This window comes from Dreissena polymorpha, chromosome 5, assembly GCF_020536995.1.
Source record: "Dreissena polymorpha isolate Duluth1 chromosome 5, UMN_Dpol_1.0, whole genome shotgun sequence".
In the NCBI taxonomy this organism is placed as follows: domain Eukaryota; kingdom Metazoa; phylum Mollusca; class Bivalvia; order Myida; family Dreissenidae; genus Dreissena; species Dreissena polymorpha.
In genome coordinates this window covers 76,263,887-76,282,045 of record NC_068359.1, presented here as the reverse complement: position 1 = coordinate 76,282,045, position 18,159 = coordinate 76,263,887, and the positions used below count along the sequence as shown (strand labels likewise).

Here is an 18,159-nt window from a genome sequence, read left to right as displayed (position 1 = left end):
TATGTAGATCTTTCAGTTTGCGCATACATCATGTGCATACTGTAAGGCTTCAACAAACTGATCATTTGTTCATATTTGCTGCTTATAAACACGTAAAATGATCTGTTCAATAAAACAACAGCAACAATTACAACAACAAAGACATTTAGTTTAGCAATAAAACTTACAATAAAGCTTATAGCCTACAATAGTGAATATTAACATACGTTTGGCTCAGATGACTGTATTTATTAATTAAAAAATAAAAAGCAAACGATTACCGATAGTTGTTAATTTTAGTGAGAAATCTAAAAAATCTAAGTGTTTATTTATGAATTGGTTGATTGTAAAACTTTAGATTAGTTTCTGACAAAAATGCTAATATTAACCAAATTTATGTGTCAATTTATTAATTGATTGAATGTGAAACTTAGGTATGGATATGTTTGTGACATGAAACATTCCGATAGATTTTTATCAACGATTTAAACACAATAATAGATAGTGTGATAAAGTTACCATAGTACAATGTCCATGCATGTGTGTAACAAATAATATACATTTTATTTTAAGTTTATTTGTAGCAGATACCTGTGTGAAAGACACAGACACGTAAATATGATTAACAAGTCTATTTATGTCATTAACTTCCGCCCGGCGGTCATTTTAGCCAGGTATAAAATCATGCTTAAGTCGAGTAAACATCACTTTCACGAAAGTCATCAACAAGTAAGTGATTTAATGCAATAAAAATTTATTTTATTGGGTTTTAGGATATAAATACTGAGGCTTTTTTTCAATATTCGTATTATTTGCTAAGTGATTAAAATAGTAAGCCCATTTAGGAATTTTAATTATTTATTTCAATTCACAACAACTAAACGAATATAGAAGTTAAGCCCCGATTTAAATGGTTCATTAAAACATGCCACGACGCTTTTGATTATTATTGCGTAAATACGACCAGAATCCATCACCATGAATCCGATCATCTTCGCCTCTGTTGCCCTCGCCGCCGTCGTCGGTCTGGTCTTCGCCGACGAGTTCAACTTCGGCAATAATTTTGACGATGGCTATGGCGGCGGTTATGGATACGGGCTCGGATCCCTTAGCATTGGATCCCTGGGTGGCGGATACGGACATGGATCTTCATTCGGATCCGGATACGGCCAGGCTGCCTACATCCCCGTGCCCGTTGGAAGGGGAGGCTCCGGAAGCTCCGGACTGAGCGGTCTCTGTAAGTATCCAATAAATGTTCACAAATATTTTTGGTAAATCAGGTACACGTATTAACGTGTCAGTTTATTATTTAATTCAGTGTACATCCTATATCAATCTATTAAGTTCACAGACTTGTTCACAGATTCATGCATTTTTAGAAATATCATTAAATATGTTTACCAACAGATCTATAATGTTTTGAATAGTCTAATAAATGAAAGTTGCAAGAAAAAAGTAAAATAGAGTTAAATACAAAAAGTGCCGACCCTGGGACTCGAACCAGAGACCTCTGTAAGCAAAAGATCGTGCGCTTCTGCTTCGCTACACATACATACATTTTTTTATCGGCGAATTATAAAGCGACCGTTTTTTTTTCTTCAAAAGTATCAAGAAACAAAGATAAATGACAATTATTTTTGAAATTATAATTCTATCAAACTATGTACAAGTCTCTTTAAAAGACGTGTTCTTTTTTTTTCCAGTGCCCCTGCTCGGTCTCCTGTTCCTGCTCCCTCTGCTCTTCAACAGAAACACCGCCAGAACTTCCGACCAGATCCTCCTCATCAACTCTACCCTCACCGGTGGAAAATAAACAAGGTATGAGTATATACAGTAATACTGGATCTGTTTTCATGTAGTTATCACATCTATTTATCAAAAAGTTTTATAAGAGTTAAACAGTTGGAGAAATGAATTAAAATGTGGTGTTCTATCATATGTGTGTTTTTTAAGTTTATTATAATTTATTTTCAGAACCGTGTGTTTTCTGCTGATTGGAAGAATCGCCAAAATGCCGTCACATCGCTGCAAGCGTGTTATTTATTGTTGCTGTCTGTTGCTTTAATAATAAACGCAATAACATTACTATCTGCCTTTTTGTCTTTTAAAAATCGTGTACATCACCACACAAGTATAATTCAATACATATTTAGTCTTATTTAACCCATTTATGCCTAGTGGACTCTCCCGTCCTTCTAAATTGGATCAATTTATTTCCAAAATTAGGGATGTCTAGTATTTTTTCTATATATAAAATATTTCTTACAGAAATTTCTGTAGGCAAACCGCGCAGACCATGATGAGACGCCGCATCATGCGGCGTCTCATCTGGCTCTATGCTGTTTGCCAAGGCCTTTTTTCTAGACGCTAGGCACAAACGGGTTAAAAAAGTAAAACCAACTGTGACATTTGATCATGCGTTTGCGTCTGAATTGTTTAATCTCTGCACTCACATGAAATGGAATTGTAGTACAAGTTAAGGCCTTTGAAACAATTGTGAAAGCCTCATTCGAATTGCGATGTGCAGAAGTCGTAAAATCGTACGAATGTGTGCATATGTGAACGAAATCGTATTGAAATACAGTAGATAACAAATAATAACTAGTAAGCATGCTGAACAACGAGTCACTAGTAGGAACTAAGTAATTTGAACGATTCACGGGGTTTTCAGGGGTTAACGGACGGGCTGAACAGACTGTAAACACACCGTTAAGAACTTATTGACAGATAAATAAAACTTAGTAAGTAAGTATGTCGAACGTTATAACACTTATATACATTTATCTACATAGTGTGCCGGTGCCTGTATCAGTATTGTTTTTTACTGTACATGGGTATTTTGCACATAAACAAGTATTAGGCAAATATGTGATAATTCATTTAATAGTGACTTCATCTTGACTGTTTCTAATAGCATTAATTTATTGTAGGATAAATCGATATTTCAGTGGTAAAAATCAATATCTTAAATTCGTGTAGAATTTAGAGATACGTAAAACAAAATCTCCAATGCAGCCATCGTATTGTGGTCTTCTACAAAGTTTGTTCAAATTATGCCCTTGGGGTCAAAAGCGGCATCAAGTCGGAGGTTACCAGTTAACAAAATAGCATATAGTCTGAAACACCAAAGCTCAATGCTTTCATCGTTTGTATAAAGCATTATCTAGAGATCCTCTTCAAACTGAACACTGGAGACAAACGCCCCCGGAGCCTCTTGTTATACATAACTTATATCGGGAAAACCGTTAAAAAATCACAAAGCTTTCAAATTTGGTATTGAGCATCAATGAGAGGTACTCTAGAAAGTTTGTGTTGCTATTTTTTAAAATTATTCCCCGGATGTCAATTTGTGCTCGGTCTAGGGTCATCATTTATACACGGACTCCTGTAGGTAAGACCTTTACAAAAACTCCTGTCTTAAACCACAAAGCCTGCTGTTTTGTAGTTAGAACATATGTGCAGAATTATCTAGAGGTCGTATTAACAATGTGTTAGAGTTATGCCACGCAAGAAAAAAACAGAGCCTCGACCCGGATTTAGCCATTTTTATAAAGACTCGGGAAAACCTTGAAAAATATTCGCATCTGAAATCATACCTTATAATACGGAAAACGTTTTAAAATCTTCTGGTCTAAAACCGCAAACCCAGCCCTAGATTTTCATATGTAATATCCCCTAGAGGTACTCTACCAAGTTTATTTAAATATTGCACATAGGATGAAAAGAGGCGTCGCTAAGGGTTTTAATAGTTTTAGCTTATGTTGGAACAAACTTTAAGAGTATTCTCTTCTGAAGCCGCAAATCATCTAGAGGTCCTTTATAAATTTTCATCGAGTTAAGCACGTGGGATCAAAGTTGACCGAGTCCGGAGGTCACCAGTTTTTCATTGATTTATATTGCGGAATCCTTTAACAAAATCTTCTTGTCTCAAACCACAAAGCTTCCACAATCGGTATCATCTAAAAGTCCTATACAAAGTGTGTTAAAAGTATGCCTAATTTGTCAAAAGTGGCATCTTTCCTGAGTCACCAGTTTTATATTTACTTATACAGAAAAAATATTGTAAAACATCTTCTGGTCTAAAACCGCTTAACCATTGGCTTTCACATTTGGTATGTAGCATCATGTAAAGGATCACTACACAGTTTGTTAATGGGTCAATGGTAGACTCGTCTGGAGGTCAACAGTTTTACATAAACTTATTTAGAGAAAACCTTGTTTTCTGAAACGGCAAAGCCGATGGCTTTCATATTTTGTATGCAGCATCCCCCAATGGTCTTCCATGACGTTTATCCGAAGCATGCATCTGAGGTCAAAGCTGATCACACTATAGGGTTCTATTTTAACTTTAAACGTATAGCAAAATAAAATTTAAATAACTGTTAAAATCCTCGCTGCAGCATTAAAGTCCAGGGATTTGATATTAAGAACGTAATATCAGAGAGTGGTCCTCTTTAAAGTGTCTTCAAATGAATTACCTGGGATAAAAATGTCCACGCCCCGAATGTCAAACTTTTTATAAAGACTGTGTTGGCAATACAACTTAGGAAAAATGTTCTGCTGTTAAAGGACCAAGCCCATTTATGTAAATACAAATATTACAGCTGGCAGTTGTAAGTTAGTTCGTGTGTTTAAAATATTCATCTATGGTAAAAATTGGCCAAACCTGTGTGGTGATGCTCAATCTTTTATAGGGAAACTTACAGAACGACGTTCAAAGTATGCCCCTATAGTCAAAAGTTGCACCAAAGCAGGGCCTGAGGGGTCTTGAGTATAATACCACGGAGGTATGGTTTTTCAAGTGAGTGATCCCAAATTAAATCGTTATTTTTCATTTCAACAAGTCCTTATGCATATTTTGCTAACGGAAAACTAAGTATGTGAAACGATACTTGAGAGTAGAATGTTTAGTGATTGGAAGCGGCAATCAAACTATTATCTGATTAACTACATACACAAGTGACTGTTAAATTATATAGCAATGACGTAAATATCATACCCATTTAGTGACCTGAAAGACCCGTATAGGAAGAAGTTTTGACATACGATGCTATTAATATAATATTACATACATGTTCTGTTCAAAGTAACAAAAACAGAAACAAACAGGTGCTCCCAATGGAGTTAGAACCTCTGTCTCCAGATCACAAGTCTACGCAGTTAACACATGCACCAATATTTGTTTACCTTCTCGATTACGAGATCACACATATCATACATAAGCCAATGCCGGCAACGGTTTAATGAAAGTGCAATAATAGGAATCATCCCCTTTTTTCCCAGTAATTAGAAATGTTAAAACAGCCAAATGACAATCCTGATTTCCTACTTTTCAACTTCATAAATAAAACAATGACATCTTCATCATCAATATTCTGGTTCATACCATGTGACTTTGTACAGTTTTTGTAATAAACGAAAATATGTTAATTAATCCAAGTTCGATCGCACCTATTTCTTATATATTTGAAATATTCATCTGAATGTCTGATTTTTATACCACTCTTATTTTCAGTACAATAAACGGTAGAATATGAAACAAAACAATTATCAAACTTTTTTACCAAAATTTCAACGAGAACTCCTTTTATTCATTTCCGCGTTTGAAATCAATAAACTTATTGTAACGATCCGATTTAAAACAGCGGAATGGTAAGTTAAACAACAGCTATCGATGAATGTAATAGTGCTAAAATGTCGATTCTTAAGTGGACATGTATTAATTGTACAGGCTAAGAAATATGTTGATCTTCAAGTTTGCGCATACATAATGTGTTTACTGAAAGGCTTCAATAAACTGATTAGTTGTTCAGAATTGACGCACATAAACAAGTGTATTAATATGTTCAATACAACAACAACAACAACAAAAGCAACAACAAAAACATTGATTTCAGCAATTAAACTTTCAATAAAGCTTATCGCCTACACTAGTGAATATATAAAAATCAAAGCGCTGAAGGCACTGAAGATGTTCGCTATTGCATAATTTAACACGCAATTCATTTTTCAAAATCAATCGCAAGTTTGAAATGAACACACGCCATTCAACTTAAAAAAGTGTGTGTCATAGCGAGTTTTGTGTGCACTTTTTATCATCCTTATTATTTCATAGAAATAACTAAGACAAAACAAAAACAGCATGCTTTTTTGGAAGTTCTGAAAGCAAAGAAAGTATGATGAAAATGGTAATGAGAACTTAACTTTTGATTTTTGACACCATATACAAATTCAAAATATACAATAATCTTCGTATCTTGTATATGGAGGAGTAAAAGTATATAAACATTGCTGTTTATGCTTTACTTGTTACCCGAGCAGTTCACACGGTGTCAACAACGCTAACATAAACATAGGTATAGAGCACTAATGCGCTTTTAGGCGAAGCTGTTTCAGTTTTCATCTTAGTGACTTTAACATAACGCCAACAGACACGCATGAAGATTTTCGAATATTTAATAAGCTGATTCGAGATACAACCTCTGAATTTTTGCTACATCACTGCGTATGTGCTCAATTCAAAGGATGTAGCACTGTTCAGTGTAAGAAATTCCGGACTACTCTCTGTATGCTCAAACGACACAAATTGTGGCCCTGTTACAATTAAGCGTTACAATCCATCTCGCAGAATTTCAATTTCGCCTCCAAGATGAGAAAACAATCATTAGCGAAATAGTATAGTGTCACGATAAGAGAAAATCGTTTAATTATCATACCACAATGTTTGCCGTACTTGGTCAGCACGTCTGGAAATCATTCCTTAATGCGTCGATAGGCTGCCATTATTAACAAGTTTGCCATTTTGAATTCAATTTTGTATCAAAAAGCATTGTTTTTAAATGTGGGATTTTCAATTCGCAATGAGATTTGTAATGACCCTCGTCATGCGAAAATGGGTCTTATTCCATATGCGCCCTTCATATAAATAGCCCACTCAGCTATCCCTCCTTCTGGTAAGGAGAAACATAACATATTGAGTGATTTTAAAGCGAACAGCGTCGCCTATGGCCTGACTGCGCAAGAGCACATGTTGGGTTTAACAAACGCTTGCCGAAACGCATAAGACCCATTTTCGCATGACGGCGCTATTGACGTGTGATTTAAATGTGACGAAAGAAAACTGCGTCTAAATCAAATATAAACATACGATATATTTCGATAATGAAGAAAGATACTCATAACAAGGCATATGAGGACACATATGAAGTGCTCTCCCGTAGTATATTTTTTATTTACTCACACTAATGTGTGGTTTGACAATGCTAACACACATTTCATGCGGTGAATATGCAGCTTACAAGTGAAAAACACAACACAATAGTTTAACTTTTGTTTAATTGTATTCAATTATTTAGAAAAGTAAATTGCTAACTTTATTTCAAAGTCGGCGTATACGCCGACTACATTTTTAAAAGACATGTATTGTTATAAATATATTTAATATAATATATTTAGTTGTTTTCGGTTTAACGATTATAAAGCATTTTCGAGGTTGCCTATAGTATGCCTGAGTAATTGATGAACTCATATCCAACTGTCAATGTATTGAGAACTGTGAATATAAACAAGCTAAACCTTCTACTAAGCTTCTACTATTGTGTTGCTAGCACCCGTAAATACAAAAGATCGCCGCTATGTGTTGAGAACCAAGAACGCTTTCCAGAAATACCCGATGTAGTAGCTTCAACGAGGTTATGAAACAGGTCATTCGTATTATTATTATAAATTATTTGTTATATTCGGGTTAAGCGATTATGTTTTTTTTAGTCTATCGTATCGCTGAAGTTTTTGTTGAACTTATGTTCAACGTTTTATAAATTGAGAATATAAATAAGCGTCAACTTTTTCCCAAAATCTCTCAATTTACGACCTGTACTACGTCATTGAGTTGTATGTGAGAGCGTAACCTATTGCGTTGTTATCGCCCGTAAACTTTCCTTTGTTTATCGACAGGCGCATCTATTAATAGCCTCATATCATGAATGCCAAAACACCCGCGAAAAAGAACCACGTGACCAAATAGGACGCTAAACGCAAATACCATGCGACTACGACTTTAATTATGTAAGAACGCTCCGCAATTCCTCTGAAGCCGGGGCCTTGTGATTGCTTTTACGTAAAGAATTGACCTCTAACTGAAGTAAGCAAAGGAAACGCAGCACCTAATTGACCCATTCCTTCTATGTGCGAAGGCAGATTGAATTTTACTAATGTATGGTTTGCCTATTATAACACACATTATAATGCGGTAAATATGCGACTAAAAGTAAAAAACACTATAATTAAACTTTTGTTTTTAATTAAGTTATTTAGAAACCAAAATTCCAAACCTTATTTCAAAACAGCGAGACTACATTTTTTAGAGAATATTCTTGTTATATTTAAATGATTTTTAACAGTTTCAGCGATAATGAATCATTTTTATGTTGTCTATCGTATCCCGGTAATAATTGTTGAACTCGTGGTCAACGTGTTATTAATTGAGACCTGTGAATATAAACAAGCGTAACCTTATACTAGTGCGGACTCAACCGGACTCCCCTTTGTTTATCGCCAGCCTCAGATTTATGAATGAGATGAGCGAAAATACTACGTCACGCAGACGCAGCAGAAAGTGGACTATTTTAATCATTCATAAACAATCTCCTCCGCGACACGTGCAATACGATCATTGTTTTTTTTAATTCTTTTCTATAAAACACCATTCGAAACTATTGCATTTAACACGATATTAATATAATGTTTCCATTTGTGAATAAACATAATTGGAGAACTCAAACCTCTTGCATAAATTATACAACTCTTTCTTCGCGCGTAGTGTAAGCGGGAATTGGGCTAATCATACCCAGGCCGTATCGACCTGAATTTTACATCATGCACATTAGACGGTCGCTAAAGCGACCATCTAAAAAATCGTCAGGCTCAGATGACTGTATTTATTGATTAAAAAAGTAGGATGCAAACGATTAATTGTTAATAGTGATAAATCCGAACAGTCTAAGTGTTTATATAGATTTTTTTTAATAGATTTTATTTACATCATATATATGATTACATATATATGAATCGGTTGAATGTAAAACTTAAGAAGACAAGTTTCTGACATAAAACATGCTAATATTAAACACATGAATGTGTTTATTTATTAATTGATTGAATGCAACACTTAAATGGATATGTTTGTGACATAAAAAGTGCTGATATATTTTTATCGACGATTTAAACAAAATAAAAGATGGTGTGCTAAAGTTCCAATAGTACAATGTCCATGCATGCGTGTAACAAATAATATACATTTTCATTTAAGTTTATTTGTAGCAGATACCTGTGTGAAAGACACAAACACGTAAATATGATTAACAAGTCTATTTAACCCATTTATGCCTAGCGTCTAGAAAATAGGCATTGACAAACAGCGTAGACCCAGATGAGACGCCGCATTATGCGGCGTCTCATCAGGGTCTGCGCTGTTTGCTTAAAGGACTTGCTGCAAGAAGTATTTTAAATATAGAAATAACTATACTAGACATCCATAATTTTGGAAATAAATATATCCAGTTTAGAAGGATGTGAGAGTCCACTATGAATAAATGGGTTAAGACAGAAAAAAAGTATACGTATTATATTATATAGCAAGATTTTATTATTAAGAAACCAGATTGGTATAATAGTAAGTCTATGAAAGTAATTTCGCGAGCTTGTGATGATATTTATATTGCTATGTTTTTCATTCCACTTTTATTGTTTGTGGACATTAGTATCTTACACTTTGTTATCGTTGGTCATCTGAAATAGTAAGGTTTTAAGTAGTTTCTTCTAAGGTAAAGAAATAAAGGACGCTTTAATATAAATTGATGTTCGTTTTCTATTAAATGTTAATTGTGTATTTTACATTACCTGTCTTCTCTATGTTTATTGAAATAATGTCATTGTGTAATTTCTATGTTGTGCTGTTTTATATGAGTCTTGTTATGATAAAACTGTGCTTAACGCATGCGCGTAAAGTGTCTTCCCATATTAGCCTGTGCAGTCCGCACAGGCTAATCAGGGACGACACTTTCCACCTAAACTTGATTTTCGGTAAGGAGGGACTTTCTTGAAACTAAAAATACCATACAAGCGGAAAGTGTCGTCCCTGATTAGCCTGTGCGGACTGCACAGGCTAATCTAGGACGACACTTTACGCACATGCACAATGTCCAGTTTTCTCAGAACGCAACACATATTTATTTTGTTTTTTTTAATAAACAATAAATATACGATATTTTTTATTGAACGCTTTGGCCACGCAAATAATTATATAGAATATGTATATGTATAATTATATGAAATAAAAATATTTTATTTTTATTTATTGAAAACAACACATATCACATGAAACTTTTGAATACAAAGTTATCATTTTAGAGGTCAAGATTTATTAAACACTGTGTATTGTTTGCTAACAAATTACTTCTGCATGATTATAATGTCACAGAATTATCAGGTCATGCCTTTCATGAATTTTCGGATAAAAAGCCCTTATTTAACTTAAACATCTGACAGAATTTAGATTTTAACACAGCTAACACAACTAAAAAACTTGTGTTATTGTTCTACCCATTTCGAAAAAAAAATAGTGTGGGTATACAAATTAACATTTCCTTACGGAGACCATCATAATATGCAACATAACTATGTAATACACGACCAATTGCGATTAATTTTTGGACGGGACTAGTTGAAAACTGACAAGTGTTATACTATTTTATCGTAACGGTAAATAAAGAAAACGCCAGGGGAGAAACTACGTGTCGAAAGTGTCACGTGATCGTCGTTACGTCATGACGTCTGGGCGCAGCGTTCTGACTATAAAACCTCGTGCAGCCGAGTAAGCGTCACTTCGTTAAGAAAGTCAGACACGGTAAGTCCAATAAGTTTCTTACAATCATGCAGTTTATGTTTATTTAATGTAATTGCATCGTAAACCAAGTATTGAATGTTTTGTCATTAATGTAAAAAAAAACTATAAATACTTGTTCTCATTTAAATGTATTGCAAGTTTTAAGAGAACTTACTTTATTATTTCTTAATTCGAAAATTAAAGCAACAAACATATCCCTTACATCAAAACATGTTTTTGGATTATTTGTTGACAGAATCCATCACCATGAAACTGATCATCTTCGCCTCTGTTGCCCTCGCCGCCGTCGTCGGTCTGGTCTTCGCCGACGAATTCAACTTCGGCAATAATTTTGACGATGGATATGGCGGTGGCTATGGATACGGACTCGGATCCCTGAGCCTTGGGTCCCTGGGTGGCGGATACGGAGTCGGATCCCTGGGTGGCGGATACGGACATGGATCTTCATTCGGATCCGGATACGGACAGGCTGCCTACGTCCCCGTGCCCGTTGGAAGGGGAGGCTCCGGAAGCTCCGGAATCAGCGGTCTCTGTAAGTTATCTACGGCCTAATACGCTTTTAATTGCAATAATAATATGCACTTAATATTTACCATTGTAGTTGTTCTAAATCCGATATCAATCTATTAAGCAAATAATAGACGCGTTCCAATATTCAGTGCCCTTGATTAATGCACAGTCTAATCTATGACGACGCTTTACACTTGCATTAAGAACCGTTTTCACAGAGGTAGTCCTTATAAATGAGTCGTGTTCTGAGAAAACTGGACATAATACATGTACGTAAAGTGTCGTCCCAGATTAGCCTGTGCAATCCGCGCAGGCTTATCAGGGACGACACTTTCCGCTTTTATATCATTTTTCGTTTAAACGAAGTATCTTCTTAGCAAAAAAAAAACAAAGGCGGAAAGTGTCGTCTCTGATTAGCATGTGCGGACTGCACAGGTTAATCTGGGACGACACTCTATGCATATTTAAGTCGTTATATATTACATCTGTCGAGTGTGCATTCAAAGTACGTGTTCCTTTTTCCAGTGCCCCTGCTCGGTCTCCTGTTCCTGCTTCCTCTGCTCTTCAACAGAAACACTGCCACAACTTCCGACCAGATCCTCCTCATCAACTCTACCCTCACCGGTGGAAAATAAACAAGGTATGAGAATATACATAAAAACTTATTTTTCGTGATATGTAATTAAAATAATAGTACCTACATAAATGCATTAATAAATGCAAGTACTGTTCGTTACTTATTGTACGAAAAGCGTGAATATTATGCTCCATCGACTCGTTTCTGTTCTTACATCACAGTTAGTGTGTATTTACATGTACTATATGTATGAGAGACCATTATCATACACAGTAAATCTATAAATTTCACCACAACTAATTAAATATTTTTTGTAATTAATTTATTTATTTACTTTTTTTCAGATGCCGGGTATATTTATTGGCAACGTCATCAGAACACACGTGGTCGCACATTGGTCAGCGCTTGTTTCCTATCAGAACCGCTGGCGTCTTCGCTAATGGTTATCATGTTATCAAAAATAAAAGTGCAAGAAAACATCATGTTGTTTATTTGTTTTGTTCAGGTTTTTTTGTTTGCTTAGTAGAGCGGGTTCGTTATAAGCCTAATCAGACAATTACAAAATAAATGCACTGAGACCACTTATGAAATGCCTTTGGTGTTCAGTTACAAATTGTGTGTGTTAAGTCAAGACATTTAAGACTAAATAAGCAAACGTCTCATTAGTTATGGAATTACGTAAAAAATAAAGACAAACTGCAATATCAAAGCAAAAGAAAATCTGGTGATACACAGGTATTAAGACAACTGAAAATGCAACGTATATGTTGAAAAATTGAAAATGAGAAGAGCTCCTTCAACAAATAACTGCAAATTTTACAGCGAATCTGTATATCATGCTTGCTACCGTTCTAAAACGTATTGTTTCAGAACAATAAATAAAGATTATCAAAGTCCTTTTTTTAATCAAAACAGCGATGGCGTAAAAAGCCCGTTAAAAATACCGATAATAAGAATGCATAAAGAGATTTTGTGTGTTTTTTAGTTTAAACTATTATACGTTATCTGATTAAAGATAGTTACATCGACAGCAAGATTCATCGCTATATCGCGAGCATCCCAGATGCATGTGCCTTTTTCCAAAAGAACACTACGAAATGTGCCAAGTATATCGTTTTATTTTCGTGAAACATAAATCTTTGATACACCGCCTCTCCCTTCTACAAGCGCATTCATGAACATGTACATTGTACTGCGTTTTTTTATACATCAACGTTAGAATAAACATATAGTACATTTTGGCATTTTATTTTATACCTTCTGCTAATAATTTTTAGGTTTTCTTTGTCTTTTAAGTTGTTCAATTTTTTTCGAGAATATAAATATGACAGACTGATAGTTCAGTTAAGGGCGGGGCAGGGCAGGGCATGGCAGGACAGGACAAGACAGGATAGGGCATGGAAGTCACTTCTTTTGACTTTCACAATGTACATTTAAAATACAATTGGGTCTTATAAATAACATTTTTGTTTAAAAATGTTGCAACATTTTGTTGGTGTTTAAATATGATTTAAAAAATGTGCCTGACAAAAACAAACAATAAAAAGGAATTTTCTAAAATTGCTACATTATGTGCATAACCTGAAAGTCGTGTAAAACTTGTTTACTATGTTTTTTATGTTGATATAAAAAGGATGAATTATTATAAAGGTACACGGTATTACTATTTTAAGCGCTTTCCTGTCAAAATTAAGTGGCTAAATATACAGGAAAAGATGTTAACGATCGATACCTACTTCAGCAACTACATGAATGGAAATGGTTGCTACCAAATACAACATACATTTGTAGATCTGATCATTTATTGTATTCAACCGAGAATATGCGCGTCTGTTATTAAGCAGTTTAACAAAATTAATGACCATATAACTTTTAGATAATTTCACTATAGAACAGAACACCCAAAATAATTTAAATCATGTATTTCACAATCAAAACTAGAAATGGCGCGGCAGAGGCCGACGCGTATCCCTACGCCGCATGTTTGACCCAGGGGCGCCCCAGGGTTGGTTATGGGGCCATGCATAGTTGAGATTGACCGTATTGTCATAAGAGATGTTCAGTATCAATTTGAAGTAAATCGGTGTATACATGAAGAAGTAAAATAACCTAGAATAAAATAGATGTTGTCCAGATACACATGCATACCAAATATGAAAGCAATAAGTATCTTAAGGGACACAGTAGTTATGAGCCTTTTTGACGATGCTGGAACAGCATCGTCCAAGGTTTGATAACCACCTAAAAAAATCCACAATGGCGACCCATGTAAAAGACCGAGCCAGTCCGATTGAGATAACTCGATTTTTTAGGTTACTTCCCTTTTGCATTCGCCACTGCGTATGAGATTGCTCGTCATTGATAACATTCTCCTAGCAGAGTTGTCGTTCGTGTTTCAACATTCAACAATGGCCGCCCCCATGAGAGTCTCGATTCAAAACTTTCTTACTGCATAAATTGGCTTGTTTCGCTATTTAGAAGCTGTCATTTAGGATATATGAATTATTTATTCACTAAATCTCCGCTTATGACAACAATAGATGGAATTCGAAGGATATATACTCAATGTGAATGAAGGACTTTCTGGATCCAAAGACCTATAGATAACATAGATGTTATCTATAGGTCTTTGCTGGATCGTAATAGCTTGACACGGCAAAACTGGCATACTGGTATTTTAAGTTATCAATATAAGTCACATTGTGCTTTATAAATTGTATTCGAGCATTTTGCGACTTATTGAATGACTATGATACCCGATATCAACATTTTATCGGGGATTTGCAGATCACCAAGCTGTCCTGAAATTCAACATTGATTTCAAACTCTTTACTGGTTTGTATACTCTTTCTTAGTGTTACTACTTTTTATCATTTTAAAGTTTAATGAACTGTGTCACAATAAAAGAGACATTAAGGCGATTGTGGCCAGTTTGGATCTAGATCAGCCTGCAGTCGCTTGAAAGCTGTTTGCTTAAAAGCGTTTTTCTGACAATAACAAATAATTTAATACGATTCTGATTTGACTGCGCTTTTCCTGTGACCTGGCTCAAATAATAGAATTGTCATTAATCAAATTATTTATTTCGAACATTAATCAATTGTTTTTCTTGTCCCTCGGGATCAATGACTCCAGCACTTTCCTGTTGAGAATTGAATACTGCTAAAGGCGATGCTAGGGGGCGTGAGAGATGTTGCACCTTCCAGTATCGCTCGATTGTTCATTGTCAGTTCGGGTACTACGTACATGTACCCCGGGTACTCTTAAGTATACTACATGTATCCCGGGTACGGTAAATATACTAAAATGTACCCGGGAAATTAAACCCTAAATCAGTCGTTGTCGACTATTTTTTTGTAATAATTATATATACACATCAGGGCTTAACACTTACTTTTTTCAACTAGCCCGTTCGGGCTAGTAAATGCAGAACCTACTAGCCCTGACCAATCTTTCATGTGCCCTGACCCAAGTATTATCAAAAAACTTTATAATTATCATTCAACTTGTATTTTCTTGTGCTTGGAGATGCGCAATTATGATTAAATCATTCTTATTAGCTTGCCTTACTTATGCTATTGAATTCAATATTCATCTATTTAAGACAACTATTTGTAATCTTCACGCCATTTCTGGAGAATTTTTCTTGTTTTTTTTTATTTCCTCATACTTTCTCTTACTTTCCTCCTTCCCTTTTCTTTTCGTATCCGAGGAACCCCCATGCCCACCCGTAAAGCCAAACTTAAACAACGACATGAACGTTAAAACCTGTTTTTACATAGATTGCCGTGTTACCGTCTTACAAGAAATGGTAAGTGAATCTTAGCAAAATAACGTGTTACGGTAGTTGTAACAATTGTACAGGGTTAACTCTCTACTAAAAGCCGGGATCGACCATTAATATTAGTTTTGCTAATTGAATTGCGTAAAAAAAATATTGTCAAACCACTTCTAATCTAAACAAAGTCTCTATCTCCCTCTAAATGGATTTATTAATCGTCTAAAGGATAGAATAACTTTTCCATAATGACAACACATTAAAATTATTTAAAATTGATAAATAACTATTAATTTTATAGTTACTTTGTGTGAATGTCGAGTTTTATACCTTCATCATTCCAGACGAACCTGGGCTATCCCGGCTTTTAGTTTCCAACGTATTTTCATTGAAAAAAACACGTCACTTTGAGGAAACCAATCAAAAACCATGTCTAGCGGCATTCCGTTTAAAAATAGGTACCAGGAAAACCGCCGGGGATTTTCTGAATTGTCGGCCTCTTTTTGATTGCAATCAGGGGGTTCCGAATCTATTTCGAGATACGATCCGTTTGTTGTCTCCGAACTCACTCTGGGATTTAATTGTCATCTGATCGTACTGTATTAAGATTTTTGCATCTTTGAAAAGCTTATTTAAAACGCAGTTTATTTATATAGAACATATAATCCCGCCTAAAATACACATGACCGGTCGGGCATGTTCCTGGGACATTGGCTAGCCCGGACCAAGGTACAGAAAGTGAATGTCGTTCGGACGTGCCTTAGTGTTAAGCCCTGCACATTTATGTCAATTTTCTGTAGAATGGCCACTATATTATCGGAACACATACTCAAAAAGCATGTTGATGCAGTGTTTTTTTTAAGAGAAGTGTGTTTAAGATAATTGGTTGCGCGTTTTACGACATCGGATTTTGGGCGCGAATACAACTCGGGTACAGTCTAATATGGACCGAGTACAATTACGTTTATTTACCGTACCAGGGGTACATGTAAGTATACTTAGAGTACCCAGGTTACATGTAAGTATACTTAAGAGTACCCGGGGTACATGTAAGTAGTACCAGAGCCGACAATGACCAATCGAGCTCCATTATCCCTCATGAACCGACTAAAAAAACCGAGTCGGCAATATTTGACTTAATTTTTGGTTTGGTTGCTCTCGAGGGATCGAACATTTCAGAATCTTCCTAAAAGCCCTACGGGTTTGATCCCCAGAAGCGACATTGAAAACTAGCATACTTTGTTATCTAAAAGGCTTATAAACCTGATATACAATGATAATGTGAATTTTCTCTCACATGATGTTCATCAGTCATATTATATAAAAACATACAGCAGTAGTAAACAACTGGACAATAATTAATGACCGCATCTTTCATTTGTCTTTGACACTTTGATTTTTACATGGCCTAGATTTCAATATGTGACTGGACTTTACCAGCACTCTTGTAACACAGCTAAAGTTTAAATGTACCATTGAAGATCACCTAAATCCAGATTTGCTATTATAGACGTGTGGAAAGTTTTAGGGTGTGACAAGTAAGCCAAAATTGGTCATTACTTAGAGGCCACAACTGATCTATGACTGTATTAAAACAAGAAAAATGATTTAGATTTTCCTTAGATAGTTCAATAAAAAACTAATTTCATAAGCCTGGTAACAGTTTAACGGTAATGCTACCAATGTGTCACACCAGGGCCTTGAATTTGAAATCTAGGACATGCATGGTCATTTCTTCATGAAATCAGGACACAAAATTGTATTTTAAGTCCTTAATTGACCTGGCTATAGTTCTCAGATTGTTATAAGCTCAATCAGTATATTTATATCATTATTTATGCTTTGTGTTTTGTAAACATATACACAATCATGCAGTTACATGATAGCAATAAATAATATCAAAGCTACCCATACTATAAAGGTCATTGACAAAGCCTATGGTCAAAATGTGAACACATTGAGTGTAATCGCCCTCTCGTGCCAGCAAAAAAAACACGTTGACAGGTTGTCATTCTTGACAGTTCTACTTTCACTTTCATTTTGTGATATCAAACTATTAACAATTATGTGGCTGAGAAAAATATCGCCATTGCTTTTTATGCCCCCGGTAGGGTGGCCTATATCAGTTGAACTGTCAGTCAGTCAGTCAGTCAGTCAGTCAGTGTGTCAGTCTGTCCATCCGTCCGAAAACTTTAATGGCCATAATTTTTTAAATATTGAACATAGCAACTTGATATTTGGCATACATGTGCATCTCATGGAGCTGCACATTTTCAGTTGTGAAAGGTGAAGGTGAAGTTCATCCTTCAAGGTCAAATGTCAAATACAAAGCGTCTATCTGTCTGTCCGAAAACTTTAACATTGGCCATAACTTTTTCAATATTGGCGTGCATGCGTATCTCATAGAGCTGC

General features: G+C 35.3%; 1 protein-coding gene across 2 annotated transcripts; it reads left to right on the top strand.

Moving 5' to 3' along the window:
* The first annotated feature begins 567 nt into the window (after positions 1-567).
* On the top strand, positions 568-12,383 carry LOC127880863 (holotricin-3-like). Of its 2 annotated transcripts, none has more exons than XM_052428320.1 (4): positions 568-708; positions 947-1,216; positions 11,918-12,032; positions 12,314-12,383. In XM_052428320.1, the coding sequence occupies exons 2-3, from the start codon at positions 958-960 to the stop codon at positions 12,025-12,027; spliced, it is 369 nt and encodes a 122-aa protein (XP_052284280.1). In that variant the 5' UTR covers positions 568-708; positions 947-957; the 3' UTR covers positions 12,028-12,032; positions 12,314-12,383. The 2 variants fall into 2 exon arrangements, with proteins under 2 accessions (XP_052284280.1, XP_052284279.1); XM_052428319.1 differs by lacking the exons at positions 11,918-12,032; positions 12,314-12,383 and adding exons at positions 1,683-1,797; positions 1,954-2,064.
* The last annotated feature ends 5,776 nt before the right edge of the window (positions 12,384-18,159 follow it).